The 20697-nt window shown below is 43.3% G+C and overlaps 1 protein-coding gene across 1 annotated transcript in view; it reads left to right on the top strand.

Moving 5' to 3' along the window:
* LOC126326121 (DNA-directed RNA polymerase, mitochondrial) overlaps positions 1-20697 on the top strand; it is a 272901-nt gene that overhangs the window by 51226 nt on the left and 200978 nt on the right. The window contains exon 9 of the mRNA XM_049995553.1: positions 5719-5895. Coding sequence (XP_049851510.1) covers positions 5719-5895 — 177 coding nt within the window. The remainder of the gene's footprint in view (positions 1-5718; positions 5896-20697) is intronic.

The following is a 20697-nucleotide window of genomic DNA, read 5'->3' as shown; positions in this document are numbered from 1 at the left end:
AAATTTAGAAAAACAACTGAAAAGTAGCTACATGTAACACATAATCTGTATGTATTCTTCACAACAGAATTTCATAACATTCATGTTCCCATTGTTCCATCAGTGTTTAAGGAAGCAGTACTGAAGTACACTTCATGTACTATCTACTTGTGTTCTGACACACACACACACACACACACACACACACACACACACACACACACACACACACAAACTCAGTGCAGAAGCACAACAGGGTCTGAGCTTCTTGTAGGAATACAGGACTTGCTACAAGCAAGTTTGTGAGTGGACAGCAGACACTACTAGAATGTGAAAAATTGAGAATTCGGGTCAGACAGGAAGCTTGGCAGAATGGCCAAGGCAACCACTCTCGTTAAGTGGGAGATCCAGGTTCAAGTCCTGGTCCAGCACAAATTTTTAATATTCACCATGAAATTATTTTATATATATAAAGGCTGGAGGAAAATTGTGTCATTTAATTTTAACCCTGAATAGTTGATCAAAATTACTAATGTTGTGTAGGTCAGCAAAGCACAATTTTTAAACTATGGAAACTTGGCTCCACGCGTTCCGGTTGGCCGTGGTATTGCCCAGTTGTCATTTGTTGGTTGACTGGGAAGTGCTGTGGTTGTTGGTTCACACATACAAACATCCCTCACCCCATCACTGCCCCAATATGATATTCACACAGCTCGAATAGGTCTTGCTATTTGTCTCCACTTCACGTCAGAGGAATTCACATGTAAGCTTTGGTTCGGAGCACACACACATCACCTGCAATTTAGTCATTCAGTAAACATGGCAGCACAGTATTTGTTTGAAGAATAATGAGTTATTGTTTTTGTTTATGGACTATCCAACTGTAATGCACATGAAGCTTGACGGTTGTATGAGGAACAGTACCCAGCAAGACGCCACCCACACCCGCAAATGTTTACAGCAATTCACCAGCAACTAGCTCAAACAGGCTCATTAGGGGGATATCGTGGTGAAGATGGACGGCCTCGATCATGACGAGATGTTGAAGTCACTGTTCTCGAGTGCTTCAAGGAATCACCTACGACAAGTACACTAGCGGTCAGACACGACATAGGGGTTATTCACTGGTTAGTCTGGGAGGTTTTGAGGGATGGCGGCCAGCATCCATTTAGTTTCCACCCTGTCCAAGACCTAAATCATGTGGCAGACTATGAACACAGGCTAGGGTTTTGCTGGTGATTTCTGCGACGGTTTGCACGACATCTCGGCTTCCCCACCATTGTGTTGTTTACCGATGAGTGCATGATTCCATCGGGATGGCCTTTACAACACTCGAAACGTTCATTACTGGGCAAGGGGAAATCCTCACATCGTGTACGTCCATGTACATCAAGAACGATTTTTGCTCAACATTTGGGCAGGCATTGTGGGTGACCGTCTGATTTGAATGGTCTGTCTACCTCCTCAACTTACTGGGGAAAATTACCTTCACTTTTTGCTGGAAGGTGTTCCCCTGGACATACGGCTACATGCGTGGTTGTAGCATGATCGGGTACCCGCACATAACAACTGAGTTGTGCGCTCATATTTAAATGAACTCTTAGACGGCCGTGTAATTGGCAGAAGTGCTCATAGGACATGGCCCCTGCAATCACCAGATGTCACGCCACCGGACTTTTTCCTTTGGGGATTCTTCAGGGTTTTAGTTCACCCACCTGGATGCAAACCACTTAGAAATGAAGAGGAATTAATGGGTTGCACACAACATGCCACCAATCATATCAGGGCAACGCCGGGAATCTTTGAAAGAGTTCGGCAAAACACCGTCCAATGTTACCAAACTTTTGTCACGTCAGAGGGTTGTCAGTTCGAGCACCTGCCTTAAGTAAACAATGTCCTGGTTGCAAAAATGGCTCATTTCACTGCCGACACAATTTGTAAAAGACTTTCTGTACATGTGCTAACAGCTGTTGATGGGTTTGTTTCTGGTATGTTTTATCATGAAACAACAATGGATATGTTGGGACGCCTGTGGATTCGCCCCCAGCGTGGAAGGCTGGCAGACTACCACCAAGTGTTCGGGCTGCTTTGACACATTGTGATCTCCAGCAGGCAAAGCATTCACAGTCATGTGTTGTTCAGAGCATCCGGCAACATAGCCATCCTGCAGCCAGTTGGAGCGCGTGGCGCCAAGTTTCATAGTTTAAAAATTGTGCATTGTCGACATACACAACATTATTAATTTTGGTTCGTACTGGTATTAGTTATCCAGGGTTAAAATTTCGTGACACAATTTTTCTCCACCCTGTATATACTGAGGTGACAAAAGTCATGGGATACCTCTCAGTATCGTGTCAGGCCTCCTTTTGCCCAGTGTAGTGCAGCAACTCGATGTGACATTCGCTGAACAAGTCGTTGGAAGCGCCCTGCAGAAATATTGAGCCACAGTGCCTCTATAATCATCCATAAGTGCAAAAGTGTTGCCAGTGCAGGTTGTTGTGTGCAGACTGTTGTCTCAATTATGTCACATAAATGTTTTCTGGGATTCATGGTGGGCGATCTGGGTGATCAAATCATTCGCTCATTGTCCAGAATAATCTTCAAAACCTATTGTGAACAGTTGTGGCTCAGTGACATGACATTGTTGCTTGGGAGCATGGAACTCCATGAATGGCTGCTAACGGTCACCGAGTAGCCAAATATAACCATTTCCAGTTCTGTTGGCTCAGAAAACCCAGTCCATTATGTGTAAACATAGCTCACACCATTGTGGAACTACCACCAGCTTGCACAGTTCCTTGTTAACAACTTGGATCCATGGCTTCATGGGGTCTGTGCCACACTCAAACCGTAGAATCAGCTCTTACCAACTGAAACTGGGACTCATCTGAGCAGGTCACTGTTTTCCAGTCATCTAGGGCCTAACTGATATGGTCATGATCCTAGGAGAGGCACTGCAGGCAATGTTGTGCTGTTAGCAAAAGCACTCACAACAGTCGTCTGCTACCATAGCCCATTAAAACCAAATTTCATTGTGCTGCCCTAATGGATATGTTCGTTGTATGTCCCACATTGATTTATGTGCACTGTTGCTTGTCTGGTAGTACTGACAGCTCAACACAAACACAGTTGCTCTTACAGTATGTTGATAATTTTTGCTTATGGACCGTCTGACAGCAACTGAATTAAATTATCAACATACCGTAATATTACACGCAGCTGAGGAAGGCAGAACTACAAAAGTTGAAGACAAGTGCTCTTGCTCATCAAGTGAGGGCTGCATTGTTTATGGTTAGAGGTAATGCTTTAAATTCGGTATTCTTGGCACACTCTTGACACTGTAGATGTCAGAATATTGAATTCCCTAATGATTTCCAAAGTGGAATGTCTCGTGCATCTAGCTCCAGCTACCAATCCATGTTCAAAGTCTATTATTTACTGTCATGTTGCCATAATCACATCTGAAACCTTTTCACATGAATCACCTGAGTACAAAGCTTTGCCAATGCACTGCTATTTTATTCCTTGTGTATGTGATACTGTGGCCATTTTCATATATGCACATCAATCACTATCCCATGACTTTTGTTGCCTCCGAGTGTAGTAAATGCATTGTAAGTGTATTGTTCACATTATCCTTTATTTTGCTTCACATCCATTATCACACTTTTTTTGCATATATTGGAGAATCCAGTGTTAACAGCTCGTGACAGAATTAGTGTTCAACTTGATTACATCTTCTCACGGAATGAGTATGTACTTCTGATTTCAATGATATTGCTTCTTGTTACTGAGTGGGCCTGTACTTTGCAGTCTTAATAACCAAGGCTTTCATGCTTGCAAACGCTACAAATGCGACAGAAATGACAAAAATGTGTTCATACATTATTAACAGTATTTCAAACAAAACATTTTAGCAGAAATCAATGTTTTACAGTTATCCCCCCACACCAATAAAAATCTGAAAGCAAATGAAACATACGTCTTGCGCTTTCATCATTGGATCTACTAGTGAATGCTGTAGAACTATAAGTCACTAAATGCAATATCATTAAGTATGGTGAAAATACATTCACTCTGTACCACACAACTGTATGTACAAATATGCACTTCAATGTAGAACATTTTTGCTGCATAGTAATATGTCTGGCATAATAATTATATAGTTTGTAAGTAATACTACAAAGCAAACTCATTGGTGAGAAACAACACCATTCGAAGTAGCAATACATACTCATTTCATGGCAAGATGTAATAAAGTTGAATACTAAATCTGTCAAAAGCTGTGAACATGGAGGGCTCCATTAAATGCAAAAAATGGATGTGAACTAAAATAAAGTAGAATATGAACAATATGTTTACAGTGCATTTAAATCAAGCAGTTCACACTTGGATTCATAAGCAGGAACTAATTTTCACAGACCAGTATGATTTTTATGCGAAAAAAAACCAAATGTAGTATCATGTAGTTCGCACAATATGATGGATGAAAGCAAAATGAATCATATTGCAAGCAATATACTCACAATGCAAATGAAAAAGTGCAACACAGACACACAAAGTTGTAAAAAGGAACACAGTGTTATGAAATTAGCTTCTGTTTTGAATGAAACCATAACAAATACGAAAGACTTTAGAATAAGAAACCAGAATGATGGACTGATAAACTTGAAGTACTCCAAGCGGCCTGGCAGCATCCCAGAGCCGTGCTACTGGGAGTCTATATTGGTTTCATCCCCATCACCTCCATAAATTGCAGTAAGTAAAGAAACATAATAGAAGAAGAAGCTCAACTTAAAGAAGTTCAGGTTGAAGAAGTTCAACGTGGACAAATATTACAGAGTTTCGAAAAATCAGGATAAAGGAAAGACTTTTTGAAGAACACTTTAATTATGACTCCATTTCTCTCTGTTCAAGAATATTTCTGCACTTCCACATCAACCATTTGGTAGATTATTGAATCCACAAGAATTTAAAGATTCACACAACATCGTCATGGGTAGGAGTGCTATGGTACAGAGCACAAGACTCAAGGCTTTGTGATTATTTTGATTTTATCATAAAACTAAACACTGGACTAATTTTTTTTATTTCTAAAGTGTATTAACAGACACTTTTCTTAAAGTGATACTAAAGTAAAGTGAGTAAGTGGTGTGAATTACACTACACTCTTGCTAATCCGGCCATTCCTGGCACATATGAGTTCCGGATTAGCAGAAGTGCCCAATTATTGAGTTTCTGAAATTTATTTTATTCATTTATTTTGTTTTCCTCCAAATAAACTACAATAAATCTGCTGAGGCCCCAAACTTACCACTAGAGGAACCTGGGTGTGCGCACACTCAAATGACAACAGACTGAGTTCGTGCACATGTCGGATCATCCACTGTACCCAGGTAGTGCTGAAAACAGAGTAATGGAGACCCCAAAAGAGGAGCTATGGAGTATAGTGAAAATATTATGTCATATTGAGTTTAGAGCCCAGCGGCAAACCTAGAAATAGTACTCTGATTAATTTGGATGATTGGGAGGATTTAAATATTGCTATACCCTAAACAAAAGTTTTTAATTTGCTTTGAAAAATCCTAGCATTATTCTTCATCTTGTTTTCTGTACAATCTCTGCCAAGGAAATTTATTATGAGTATTTTTCTTCCCACCCATGGAAAAAAATTTAAACAGTTCACAAGTTTTTTCTGTAATTTATAAAATTCTATTTTTGGTAAATTTTTATTTTCAGAGAGAGAAGTTAGAAGAAGCACAAAAATCTTGGAGAAAATCAATCCATGAAGCATTTGAACGAGATGTTGAGGTCCTGCGTGTCAGACACAGTGCATTTAAAGCCTACAGAACCCCAAATCTGTACCCATTCTTGAAAATTCTGGATCCTGATGAGTACACTGAAATTATTATGCAGGTAAGCTTATTATCAAAGAAATCACTCCTAAGATCTTTTAATGGAGTTGTGCCTAGCATTTTCTGTGCTATGGTATATGACATTTTACAAGAAATTTCCAGTTTAAGCTCATTAAATGAGAATTTTACACTTGAGATCCAGCACCTAGTGCATTTTTAACCAGGCCCTGTTAATTCTTCTACTTCTCTCCCCTCGCTCAAATGATTCTTCTTGGACATTTATATCAAAATCAGTTGGTACATGGTTAAATGCAGAAACATGTCAGTGGCCTTTTCATTTCTTTGAATTGAAATTACATAGAGAAAAATTTGCTAACTGGATACTTTGAAACTTAATGGAATTGGGTACTTTTCCCATAGCATTACATCAGATGCTGTAAATGTCTGTGATGTACTCTTGGTGTGCCTCCTGTGATTAATTTGCGTTCACACACTAATCATATCCAAAGTGATGTAGAATTTCTTTAGTGTATGTTGGTTCTAAATGTTAAGCATAATCAAGAAAAAATGAAAATGGAAATAGAAAAAGTTAGAAATTCCTATAAATAACCATCAAGATTTCCCCACAATCCATAATCCATATCTGCAGAATAGAAATGCTTCCTACTTAAAATGGCATTTCATTAAAAAGTAACAAACAATACTGCATTAGACTTACAGTCTCTCAGCCATCGATCCTCTTTGTAAAGTTTACAGGCCGCGTACTTGCAATTTGTATCCTGTTACTCAGGTAGGATCCTTGGATGCCCTTAAACAGACACAGAATACCAGTTCATCTGCTTGGGAATGTGCAACAGTGTGCTATTTCAGTGCTGTAGCAATGGTTCCAAAACCCAGAAATGTTCCTCATAAGCCAAAAAAAGACTGACTCAGAGTAACAACTCATCAACAAAAGCTGTATGGTAGAAATACAGCAATGTCAACAGATGTAGGACCTGCTTCAAGAGTTGCAGTTTTCCGAGGAACTCTGAATCATATGCCAGGCCAACAATACATGTACTGTCTTTAGCAGTGTGCAAAGTTTTAAACATCGAGATCTGACCGTGACAGAATGAAGAAATGCATTTGTCACAGAAGAGTCTCACTTCAGTGTAAGAATGGTTCTCTGTGTATGCTCATATGGAGGAAGGCAACAGCTGGTTCAGTCATGAGAATGTTGTGGAAAAAATTGATTTCGAGTGGTGTGGTAGTGGTAGTTTGGAGGAGTTGACAGAGCATCATTCTGGATGAATGTTTGGAGCTTTGCATTTTCGTTTTTGGTTATTCTCATTGGTACAGAGATTGAGATAATGCAACCACATGTTGTATTTTTGAGAGGTGCAGTTAGTCCAGGCTTTCTCTTTGAGAACAATAACACACCACCACATCTACCAGGTCTGATAGATGAATTTTCTAACATAAAGATATTCCCTGCATGCACTGCGTAATAAGATCTCTGGATTTGAAATCTGGAACACATTTGGGAGGCCAACTGTAGGAGACTGTTGCCAGACCTCCATGCACTATCTCTGTTAGTGTTTCCAAATCAACTCAAAATAGCCAACCATGTTGCTTCCAGAATATGTGGCCAAAAATGACAACCCTAAACTCTATTAAGTATTTTATTGTTGTATAAGAGGTTTAATGGTTTTGTTAAATTATTTTGAAACATATATCCAGTGTTTCAGAATTTTATTGTCAGGTGTTTTGGATACTATTATATTTCTTATGTACTATCAAGAGGTAGTTGTCACAGGGAAAACAAAACTGGCATTACATGAGTCAGGGTGTGGATTTGTAGATCTCTTAATCTATCAATGAAAATAATCAATTTCTGAAAATATAATGTAATTGGATGGATAAAAAAATTTACTCACCAAGTAGCAGCAGGAGAACACCCATATAAAAGAATTGAAATTTGTAAGCTTTTGAAGCTAGTGACTCCTTCTTCTGGCAGAAGGGTTAAAGGGGAAGGAAAGGGGTGAAGGGAAAGGACTGGTGAAGTTTAGGTAATGAGGAGAATTAAGAAAAGTTGCCCAGAACCCTAGGTCAGGGGAGACCTAACGGATGGGGTGAGAAGGAAAGATTGATTGTTGTGGAATGCACTTGAGATTTGAATATCTGAAAGCTTAAAGGTGTAAGATTGAGTGTTATGTAAGACGGAGATTAATGATAAAGCATTGTGCCCAAGTGAAAAGCTAAATGCATTATATGTGGAAGAGGTGGGGGGCAGACAAAAACAGACAGGTCAGAAAATAAAAGATGTAGAATATATACAATACTAGAAGCATGTGAAGTAAGGAATCTTTACTGAGAACAAATGCTGAGACCAAAGAAATTAATGCAAATTAAGATCAGGTGGGTCGCAAGAAAGACAGACATGTTGTAACACCAGTTCCCACCTGCAGAGTTCTGAAAAACTGTTTAATGGGGGAAGAATCTCAGTGGCACATGTGGTGAAACAGGCAGCATGGTCACAACTGTCATGTTGTAGAGCATGCTCTGCAGGATGTGTCAATATTCACCCTCTGCCTATGCCCATCATCCCAACCAATGAACAGTGTCTATTTAACAGCTGGCACATGATGTGCTATTTTACAGGTAACTCTCCCTTTGGTAGTATGTGTTTCACCAGTTACAGGACTAGTATAGGTCATTGTAGGAGGGTACAGGGGGATGCTCACAGGGGTAGGAGTCATAGAGTAGGGAAATAGGTGCAGAAGGAGTGTACAGTCTGACAAGGATATTGCGGAGATTGGAATGGTGACGAAAAGCTGTTCCAAGTGTGGTGGGCAAAATGTCTGACAGACTGGGGCTCATTTCAAGTTATGATTTTAGGAAGTCATAGCCTCATCAAAGTAGCCAATTAATACTTTAGAGGCCAGGATAATGCTGAGTGACAAGAGATGTTCTTCTACATTGTTTCTTGGAGGGTTCAGCTTACCTGGATTGGATGTGTTTGGGTGGGAAATCTGCTTTTGAACTAGGCTGGTAGGGTAATTATGTCCAGTGGATGCTGAGGTGAGAATTGTGGTGTGTTGCTGTAGAAAGACTTTTTACAGCAATACACCACACATTAACAAATACATTGCCACAAATGCCAAAGCTGGGGGGGGGGGGGGGGGGGGGGGGAGGGACACGTTTGACATGGACAGAATGGCAACTGTCAAAAGGTAGCCACTATAGTTTGTTAACAGGTTTAATATGAACAGATGTGTGTAGCTGACCCTCGAAGAGGATGAGGTCGAATATGAAGGAAAGTGGCGTGGAGTTCACAAGAGAACCATGTAGAACCATGTGAAACTTAACTGGGAGAATGTATTAAGAATTTATTCTTGTAATCTCCAAACACATTCATCCAGTTAAATTTCACATAGTCCTATTCTTGGAATCTCTAAATATACCCTCCCAATTAAATTTCACATGGTTCTAGTCCAAATCCCGTGCCACTTACCTTGATATTTGACCTCATCCTCACTGAGGGACAGCTACACACTTCTGTTCACCTTAAACCTGCTAACAAACAACAGTACTTACATTTTGACAGTTACCAGTCTTTCCAGGTCAAATGTTCTCTCCCAAACAGCCTTGGCATTCAAGGCAAACATATTTGTTCAAATGCAAACTCTTAACAGCAATACACCCCATTCTCACCTCAGCATTCACTGGACATAATTACCCCACAGTCCACCCCTGGTTGCTGAGTGGTCAGTGTGACCGAATGTCACACCTAATGACCCCGGGTTCGATTCCTGGCTGGGTCAGAGATTTTCTCCACTCAAGGACTGGGTGTTTTGTTGTCCTTATCATCATCATTTCATCCCCATCGACATGCAAGTCACCGAAGTAGCGTCAACTTGAAAGACTTGCACCAGGCGAACGGTCTACCCATTGGGAGGCCCTAGCCACCTGGCATTTTCATTTTACCCCACAAGCCTCGTCCAAAAGCAGACTTCCCGAGCAATCACTTTGAATTATGGCACTACTGATCTCTCCAAAAAACAGCTTAAAAGTACATGCCCTATCACTCAGTGTTGCCCTCATCTTGCATGTTGTAATCATCTTCTTCACCTTCTTAAAATTGTGCACTAAAATGTTTTCCATTATTTTTGACATTTTGTCCACAACACCTAGAACAGCTTTTTATCACCCTGCCAAACTCCACAGTATCTTTGTCAGACACTATGCTCCTTTTGCACCTATTTCCGTATCCTTTAGCTCTTACCCTAGTGACTGTCCTCACTATAGGACTTGTCCTGTACACTCTCATACTACTCTCGACTAACCCTGTGACTGGCAAAAACATATACTGTCAAATGGAGAATGTCTTGTGAAATGACACATCAAGTACCAGCTGTTATGTAAACACTGTTCGGACTTTTACATTAGTATGAATACCACCTTGGTACCAGTTAGGATCAATGGGCTTAGGGAGAGGGTGTATGCTGGCAACACACAATATCCTTTTGCAGAGCATGCTCTACAGCATGAGAGTCCTGACCTTGCTGCCTGTTTCACTACATGTGCCATCCGGATTCTTCCCTCAGACACCTGTTTCGTAGCACTCTGCAGGTGGGAATTAGCGTCTAAACATGTTCTTGGTTTTTGCTGCCCACCTGGCCTTAATTTATATTCATTTCTTAAGTCTCAACATTTCTACTCAGTTATTATTCTTTTCTTCACTCCCTTCTAGTTTCCAAATCTCCTATATCTTTTATTTTCTGACCTGTTTATTTTTGCCCTCCACCACTACTACATAAAATCCACTTTGCTTTCCCCTCTTATTAACTCATGCACAATGCTTTGTCAGTAATCTCTGTCTTGCATATTACCCAATCTTCCACTTTTAAGTTGTCAGGTTTTGAAGTGTCATTCAATGCAGCCCCCAACAATCAGTCTTTCCTTTTCATCCCGTGTGGTAGGTCACCCTGACCCATGGTTCTGGGTGACTTTTACAAATCCTGCCCATTTCCTAAACCTCACCAGTCTTTTTCCCCTCACCCCTCTTCCTCCCCCTTCAGCCCTTCTGCCAGAAGAAGGTGTCACTGTCTCCGAAAGCTTGCAAATTTCAGTACCTTTTGTGTGTGTTCTCCTGGCACCACTTGGTAGTGAGTAATTTTTTTTAATCTATCCAATTATATTAGATCTCTTTAACTGGTAGATAGTTTAGATTACTTGAAAGGGGAAATTGATAGGGAGAATTTGAATAAAGTGGGAGTTCCTGAATTGTGCTGGGGGAAAGAACAAGACTTTTGGTCAGTCCAATATAGGGTTATCAACACAATATCAAATAAGGGTAATGTAGGAGAGGGTCTAATAATGAACAAGAAAATTCAGATACAGGTAAGCTACTATAAACACCATAGTGGACATATGATCATAGGCAAGATAGACACAAGGCCAACATATATGCAATAGTAGTAAAAGTTTATACGTTAACTAGCTCCACAGATGACGAAGAGATTGAAAGAATGCATGACAAGATAAAGTAAATTATTCAGATAGCTTTTGGTTTAAGAATAATATAAGAAAGTTCTACATGTAGAAAAGACATGGAGACACCGGAAGGCTTCAGATTGATTGTATAATGGTAAGACAGAGATTTTATAACCAAATTTTAAACTGGAAAACATTTCCAGGGGCAGAGGCAGATGCTGATCATAATTTATTGGTTATGAACTATAGATTAAAACTGAAGAAATTAAAATTAGGTATGAAATTAAGTAGATGGGACCTGGATAACCTGAAAGAACTAGAGATTGTTAGAAGTTTTAACAGTAGCATTAGGCAACAATTGTCTGAAACAGGTAAAAAAAATACAGAAGAAACAATGAGTAGCTTTGAGAGAGTTAATAGTAAAGACACCACAGTGTCCAACAAATAAGAAGACAAGGCCTTGTAGGGATTCTTGGATATCACATACCATCATCATCATCATCATCATCATCTTGGACATTTTCCAGCCTCTGGTCGGGTCTATATGTAATATAGACCTCTCCCTCATCTTCTGTCTTGCTACCATCACTCCATCTTCACCTTGTTCCTAGCGAGCAAACCGGAGGGCCGGCTTTTTAAAAAAAAAAATCTCTAGAGCGGTCTGGTGCGACCCATAACCACCTATATCAATGTTTTATTTTTTTTTTTAGAAAGGAATTAAGGAAAGGAGATAAGGATTTTTACTGTCTATAATATATCATACAATCACCATTAATCTTTATTTTACAATTGCCATTACCAACTTTGGCCCATATAAACAAGTACTCATCTGCGTTTAATTTCTTCTTCTTTCTTGTACTCAAAACAAATGGCATGCTTGGAACTAGAGTACCATAAGGCTGTTTGGCCAACAGTCCTGTAGTCTCCAAAATACTCCATGTCTTCCAAGTCAGAATATTAGCATCTGGAAAAGCTTCAAGGCCACCATAATCTGCTTGATTGCCCCACACAACAGCTAGTGTGAGCCAAGTACTACCTCTAAACACTGCCTGTACATCACAGGTAAAGTTCAGATGCAGGCCACGAAATACATTGGGGCCTCCAATTAACTGCTGCTTATTAAATTGACCAGCAAGTTCAATATCAATAGCCTTCAAGCTGCGATACACAGGTACACTGCGCCGCCAGCGACGACGCCATGCACGTCGCAGAGGAATTGCTGTGGCACGTTAACATATACTGAACATATGTTGTACATTATCTCCTCCTTGTCTCTCTCGTTCGATCTTCATCTTTCTCATCTCTCTGTCTATCTGCTCCTCCTCCTCCCCTAACTCCCCGTCTCTGTTCATCTCCCCTCCCCCTCCACTCCTTCCTCCGTCCATCCCCTCCTGCCACCTCTTTGCCCATTTCCTCCTCTCGCTGCCCATCTCTTTCTCCCCTTTCCTTGTCAGTCTCCTCCCCCCTCCCTCTATGTACGTTTCTTCCCACCTTCACAGTTTTCCATCTCCTTCCCCCTCTCTCTGTCCAACACCTCTCCTTTCACAGTCAGTCTCCTCCTCCTCCTCCCTCTCTCTGTTCTCCTCCTCCTCTCCCTCCTCCTCCCTTTCTCTGTTCTCCTCCTCCTCCCCTCCCCTCCCCCCCTCCTCTCTTCTCTGTTCTCCTCCCCCTCTCCCTGCCCCTCCTCCTCCGCCTCCCCCTCCCCACCACCTCGCCTCTCTCTCCCCTCCCCCTCCTCCTCCCCCTCCTCTCCCCTCCCCTCCCTCTCCCCTCCCCCTCCCCCTCCCTCTCCCCCTCCCCCTCCCTCTCCCCCTCCCCCTCCCCCTCCCCCTCCCCCCTCCCCCTCCCCCTCCCCCTCCCCCCTCCCTCTCCCTCTCCCTCTCCCTCTCCCTCTCCCTCTCCCTCTCCCTCTCCCTCCCCCTCCCCCTCTCCCTCTCCCTCTCCCTCTCCCTCTCCCTCCCCCTCTCCCTCTCCCTCTCCCCCTCCCTCTCCCTCTCCCCCTCCCTCTCCCCATCCCTCTCCCCCTCCCTCTCGCCCTCCCTCTCCCCTTCTTCCTCCCGCTCCCCTTCCCCCTCCCCCTTCCCCTCCCCCTCCCCCTCCCGCTCCCCTTCCCCTCCCCCTCCCCCTCCCGCTCCTTGTCCCCCTCCCCCCTTCCCCTCCCCCTCCCCTCCCCCTCCCCCTCACCCTCCCTCACCCTCCCCTCCCCCTCCCCCTACCCCTCGCCCTCCCCCTCTCCCTCTCCCTCCCCCTCTCCCTCTCCCTCCCCCTCCCCCACGTCCTCCCCCTCCCCTCCCCCCCCCTCCTCCTCCTCCTCCTCCTCCTCCTCCTCCTCCTCCTCCTCCTTTTCTCTGTCCGTCTCCTCTTTCTCCTTCACTGTGTCTATCTCCTTCTTCTCCTCCACCTTTCCCTATCTCCTTCTCCTCCTCCTCCTCCACCTCTCCCTATCTCCTTCTCCTCCTCCACCTCTCCCTATCTCCTTCTTCTCCTCCACCTCTCCCTATCTCATTCCTCCTCCTCCTCCTCCTCCTCCTCCTCCTCTCTGTCCATATCCTCCTCTGTGCATTCTGTCCCTCCTACCCTCTTTCTGCCCATCTCCCCCTCCCCTCCTCTCTCCCTTTCCCACCAACCTACTACTCCTCTCCATCTGCCATCTGCCTCTCACACTTCCTCTCCCCACTCCCTCTTTACATCTCCTCCTCCCCCCTCACACATTCTTTTCCGTCCTACCCCCTTCTGTTCATCTGCTCTTCCCCCTCTTCCTCTTCCACCTGCCAACTACTCTCCATCTTTTACCTGCCTGCTACACCTCTCCTCTTGCCCCACTGTCAGCCCATATCTTCCTCCCCCCTTATCTATCTCCTTCTCCAACTCCCTCTGTCCATCTCCTCCCCCATCTCCCTCTGTCCATCTCCTCCTCCACCTGCCTCTGTCCATTTTCCCTCCACCTCCCTCTTTCCATCTACTCCTCTACCTCCCTCTATCAATTTCCACCTTCACCTCTCTCTGTCCATCTCCTCCCCTTCCATCTCTCTGTCCATCTCCTCCTCCTCCTCCTCCTCCTCCTCCTCCTCCTCCTCCTCTCTTCCCTCCCCCTCTTACTGTTTATCTCCTCTCCCAACTCTGGCAATGTCCTTTTCCCCTCTCGAATGTCCTTCTCCCCTCTCTGTCTATCTCTTCGTTCCCTCCCCACCCTCTCTCTCTCCCTCTAGGAAGGAGGCAGTTGGTTTGGAATCTGTTGGGCATTGGGATAGATAGTGTTCAATACCAGTAACTCACTCACTCACTCACTCTCCCGCCCTCTCCTCCCCTTTCCCCTCTATTTCGTCAGTGTCTTCCTATCCTCCCTGCCTCCCCATCTCTACGCCCCTTTCTTTGTCAATATCTTCCTCCCCCCTCTCACTATCCTCACTCCTGCCCCCTATCTCTACTGAGCTGTGCTCACCTGTTTGTGTATCCCTGATACTATCCACATGACATGTCAGTCATGCAGCACAGCCTAAAGTTGTCAGGTATTACAAACCATTTTCCCCTTCACTACCACCACCACTGTGGCAGCTAGGTGGTTCTTACACAAGATTTTCTTTCCAGGCTGCAAGCAGCTTAGCATATAGATTACATGACTAGTTTCACAGGTAGCCCTGCCTTTGATGGAATAGGTGATGTTTGTGCCTGGACTGGAGTAGGTTTATTACAGGGTTATAAGCCATTAGGTAAGATGTTGGGAGCAGGGGTTGTGTAGGGATGAAAAAGTCTATTGTTTAGGTTTGGTGGACAGCGGAATACCATTGTGGGAGGGGTGGGAAGGATAGTGGGCTGGACATTTCTCATTTCAGGCCATGACAAGAGGTAGTCAGAACCCTGGCCAAGAATGTAATTCAGTTGTTCCAGTCCCGGGTGGTACTGAGTTACAAGGGGATGCTCCTCTGCGGCCGGAGGTGAGACTTTGTGAGGTGGTGGGAGACAGGAAAGATAAGGCATGGGAGATTTGTTTTTGAACAACGTTGGGACAACTATGGTTAGTGAAGGCTTCAGTGAGATCCTCAGTATGTTTTGAGAGGGACCACTCATCACTGCAGATGTGACGACCACGGGTGGCTAGGCTGTATGTAAGAGCTTTTGGTATGAAGTGGGTGGCACCTGTTAAAGTGTAGGTATTGTTGATGGTTAGTAGGTTTGATATGGACGGAGGAACTGATGTAGCCATCTTTGAGCTGGAGGTCAACATCTAGGAAGGTGGCTTGTTGGGTTGAGTAGGACCAGCTGAAGCAAATGGAGGAGAAGTTGTTGAGGTTCTGCAGGAATGTGGATAGGGTGTTCGCACACTCGATCCAGATCGCAAAGATTTCATCAGTGAATCTGAACCCGGTGAGGGGTTTAGGATTTTGGATTTTTAGGAAAGTTTCCTCTAGATGGTCCATGAATAGGTTGGTATAGGATGGTGCCATGTGGGTACCCATAACAGGATTTGGTTGTAGGTAATGCCTTCATAGGAGAAGTAATTCTGGGTGAGGATGTAGTTGGTCATGCAGACTAGGAAGGAGGTTGTTGGCTTGGAATCTGTCGGGCATTCGGAAAGATAATGTTCAATAGCAGTAAGGCCATGGGCATTAGGGATGTTAGTGTAAAGAGAGGTGGCATCAATAGTGACGAGCAGGGCACCACATGGTAAAGGGACAGGAACCTCGGAGAGTTGGTGGAGGAAATGGTTGGTATCTTTGATATAGCAGGGTAGGTTCCGGATGATAGGTTGAAGGTGTTGGTCTATGAGAAGAGAGATTCCCTCAAAGGAGGCACAGTAACTGGCCACATAGGGGTGTCCTGGATGGTTGGGTTTATTGAGTTTAGGAAGCATGTAGAAGGTGGGAGTGGTAGGGGTGAGTAGAGAAATGGACTTCAGGGAGATGTGCTGGGATGGGCCTAAGGATTTTAGGAGTGACTCGAGATCCTGTTGGATTTGTGAAATGGGGTCACTGTGGCAAGGTTTGTAGGTGGAAGTATCTGACAACTGGCACAGTCCTTCCACCAGCTAATCATTGTGATTCAAAACAACAGTGGTGGACTGCATTTTTTCCTGCAGATGTACGGTTAGTTTGCATGTTGAGGGTTCTGGGGAATGATGGTGACTCGAGGTTCTACGTTAAGAAATTCTGTAAAGTTAACAGGGGATCATTTGGGGGCAGTGGGGGTGGATTATGGTTGGATGGAGGAGTGAACAAAGTTAGGCAGGGTTCAATATTAGTCTTTGGTTGAGTCTGATTGTTAGGGTCGGTGGCGAAGAAGTGCTTCCACTGTAGGGACTGGGAGAAGGAGAGAAGGTCTTTAACAAGTCCTGCATGATTGTATTTTGGAGTGGGGCTAAAAGTGTGGCCCTTGGGTAGGACTCCCTTTACACCAACATCCCTAATGCCCATGGCCTTACTGCTATTGAAGACTAACTTTCCCAATGCCCGACAGATTCCAGACTAACTACCTCCTTCCTGCGGCGACCAACTATATCTGCACCCACAATTAGTACTCCTTTAAAGGCATTACCTACAACCAAATCCATGGTATGACTATGGGCACCCACAAGGCACCATCGAATGCTAACCTATTCTTTGGATATCTAGAGGGAACCTTCCTAAATACCCAGAATCCTAAACCCCTCACCGGATTCAGATTCATTGATGACATCTTTCCGATCTGGATGGAGGGTGTGGACACTCTTTTCACATTCCTGCAGAACCTCAACAACTTCTCCTCCATTTGCTTCAGCTGATCCTACTCAATCCAACAATCCACATTCCTAGATGTTGACCTCCGGCTCAAGGATGGCTACATCAGTACCTCCGTCCATATCAAACCCACTAACCATAAACAATACTTACTGTTTGACAGCTGCCACACATTCCATACCAAAAGCTCTTCCATACAGACTAGCCACCTGTGTCATCACATCTGCAGTGATGAGTGGTTCCTCTCAGAACACACTGAGGGTTTCACTAAAGCCTTCACTAACCGTAGTTGTCCTCCCAAGCTAGTACAAAAATAAATTTCCCATGCCTTATCATTCCAGTCTCCCATTACCTCACAAAGTCTCACCATCCAGCCACAGATGAGCATTCCCCTTGTAACTCAGTACCACCCAGGACTGGAGCAACTGAATTACATTCTTTGCCAGGGTTTTGACTACCTCTCGTCATACCCTGAAATGAGAAATGTCCAGCCCACTATCCTTCCCACCCCTCCCACAATGGTATTCCGCTGTCCACCAAACCTAAACAATAGACTTTTCCATCCCCACACAACCCCTGCTCCCAACATCTTACCTCATGTCTTATACCCCTGTAATAGACCTAGATGCAAGACCTGTCCCATTCATCCTCCCACCACTACCTACTCCAGTCCAGCCACAAACATCACCTACTCCAGTCCAGCCACAAACATCACCTGTCCCATCAAAGGCAGGGCTACCTGTGAAACTAGTTATGTAATCTACATGCTAAGCTGCAACCTCTCTGCTGCATTCTATATGGGTATGACCTTCAACAAGCTGTTGGCCCACATGAATGGCCACCAACAAACTGTGGCCAGGAACTAGTGGATCTCTCTGTAGCTGAGCACACTTCCAAATATTGCATCCTTCACTTCAATGACTGCCTGTGCCTTATGGATCCTTCCCATCAACACCAGCTTTTCGGAATTTAATGGGTGGGAACTTTACCTGCAATATATCCTATGTTCCCATAACCCTCCTGGCCTCAACCTTCGTTAGTCATTGTCCTCTCCCATCCAGCCCCTTTTCTTTTCCTATTCCAGCATTACAAAGCCCTCATACCTCCATTGCACTCAGCCTTCTTACTTCTCTCCTTTTCCAGTGTCTCTCCCCTCCCCACCTCTCTGCTCCCTCTGTCTAGCCTCCTGTCTGCACATAGCTGCCCTTCCCTCTTTCCACCTCATCCCTCCACACTCCCCAACAGCATATTACTGTCCACCATGCCTACCCTACTATCCCTCTCCCTCCCCACCCCAGCCTCCTCCTTACCCCCACCCTGTCGCCACTCTCATCATGCACCGGTGCTACTGCTCGCAATGTGGCCTCAGTTGCCTGAGACTGCAGTCACGTGTGAGTGAGCTGCGTTTGCATGAGTGTGTATGTGTGTGTGTTTGACAGCTAATTCTGATGAAGGCCTTTCTGGCTGAAAGCTAGTATTTGTGACAGTTTTTTTGGTCATGCCTATCTGGGACTCAGCATCTCTGCTATATGGTGAGTAGCAACTTTCCTTTTCACATTATTGAGATTTAGGGACTTGGTGATAAAAGTTGTATTTCCTCTGGAGCCCAAAGAAAACCATGATCTTGTTGCATGTTCGATGATATTTGATTTGCTTAGTTCATTTTCATCTGAGGATGAATGACGGACAGTTATGAGGTTGATTATCTCTGTGTCCAGACTGCATGACTATCCCCTTATGCCTTACAAACAGAAATTATACACTTCTTATTGTTTCTGGCACATCTGGGCCAATACAGGATGCTTTCTTTGTGCATAAAGTCAATAAACAAACAAAACCTATTCAGTTGCTCAGTGAACTAACAATGAAATAGAAAATGAAAAAGTCTAAAATATTGGATTCAGTTTTCCAATATTGTTTCACTGTAGAAAATTGTATGTAATTTCCAGGACAGACAACTTGGCCTTATGACATATCTGTACAATTCTGTACAAATTAAGTGAAAGATCTCGCCACCTTCCTAGCAACAAATTATAATATGTCAATGGGGCAACAAATGGTTCCAATCTTTTGGTAGAAAGTTCATGTCACTCCCATTTTCAGAAACAATTGTCAGACATACATACCTTATTATTGGCCAATATTGCTGACATCCAACAATTGTAGAATTATTAACATATTTAGTATTTGAATATTACAACTTCTTTGGGGAATTAAAATCTTCTGTATACATGGTTGCCCCAAGTTCTCGAAAGTGGGGAATATCAGGGAATTTCAAGTGTGTCATGGAAATATCAGGGAAATTTGGGAAAAAAAAAACTGGAAAAATCTTGTTGGTCTCATTTCATCAATATGGTGTCTGTGACATGTGAGTAGCTGACCACACAAGTGAACTTCCACGACAGGTCAAAACTGCAGACCATTTCTGTTAGAGAAAGGATTGGGCCTGTTGATTTCTCACTAATGTGTAAGCCCTGCCCATTGGATCTAGTCTCATCAATCTGCCTGCAGTCAGAGTCTGTTTGTGTGTGGCATAATGGGCAGATTTACGTGGTTTATCCAAGGACCCAGGACTGCAGTGCTCCTCAGCAGGCCCGAGACCATGGATGATAGATTTCAGGAATTGTGGATGTCTTACCGCAAGTACAGTACAGTGTTTTGTTGACATTTTATTTATTCTAGTACACTTCGGAACTTCGAAAGTAATTTATATATTAGAAAGCATGGACAATAAGAAGAAGAAAATTATTGCAGTCCTGGCGGTTTTATGCTATGCACTCATGTATTTCTCGAAAGAAAAGTCGTACAATACCTGTTAAGTAATAGACATAACACAGTGACAAATAACCGACAATAATGAACATAGTAGAATCGACATTTTATTGGTGGTCACCTATAGTGTTGGTTTACACAACTCTTCCCTGCCTTATACACTCTTTCAAGAGACCTATTTTTTCTGAGGTTATTTCTGAAATCAGTGAATGTATTTTAAATCTGTCTTGAGACTCCAAGGAAATGCATATTTTTGTCACAAATGTGTTTCGTTTTATTGAAGTAAAATGTCACAAATGTGTTTTGTTTTATTGAAATAAAATAACAACAGTGGTGTTAATGGAACACACAAACATTTGCCTTGCTTTCTCCATCTAAAAACAGATCATTACAAAAGATGTTGATGTTAGTACTTAAGATTTTTGCTAACACGGGGGGGAAATGTGTTTCGTTTTATTGAAGTAAAATGTCACAAATGTGTTTTGTTTTATTGAAATAAAATAACAACAGTGGTGTTAATGGAACACATAAACATTTGCCTTGCTTTCTCCATCTAAAAACAGATCATTACAAAAGATGTTGATGTTAGTACTTAAGATTTTTGCTAACACGGGGGGGAAATCTACCATGGGACCCCAGCCTTTGCAGCATCTTTTCCCTTCTGTGCTGAATGTCTATCCTCTTGCTGTTCTGAGGTGTGTTTGGGAATGTTCCACACTGTCTGAAACTGACACAAGAACAGTCTCAGCACTGTTTTTTGTTCCTTTCTCCTTTCTTTGTTCACCTTCTCCTATCCTTCTTCCGTTTTGGCATTTGAGGCTACTCTTTTTTCTTCTTGCTCTCTGTGTGCTTCTGAAGGCTGGCCCATGCACTTGCCTGCAACAGGTGATTGGGTAACATGT

Source organism: Schistocerca gregaria, chromosome 2 (assembly GCF_023897955.1).
Source record: "Schistocerca gregaria isolate iqSchGreg1 chromosome 2, iqSchGreg1.2, whole genome shotgun sequence".
NCBI lineage: Eukaryota > Metazoa > Arthropoda > Insecta > Orthoptera > Acrididae > Schistocerca > Schistocerca gregaria.
This window is presented reverse-complemented; position numbering and strand designations above follow the sequence as displayed.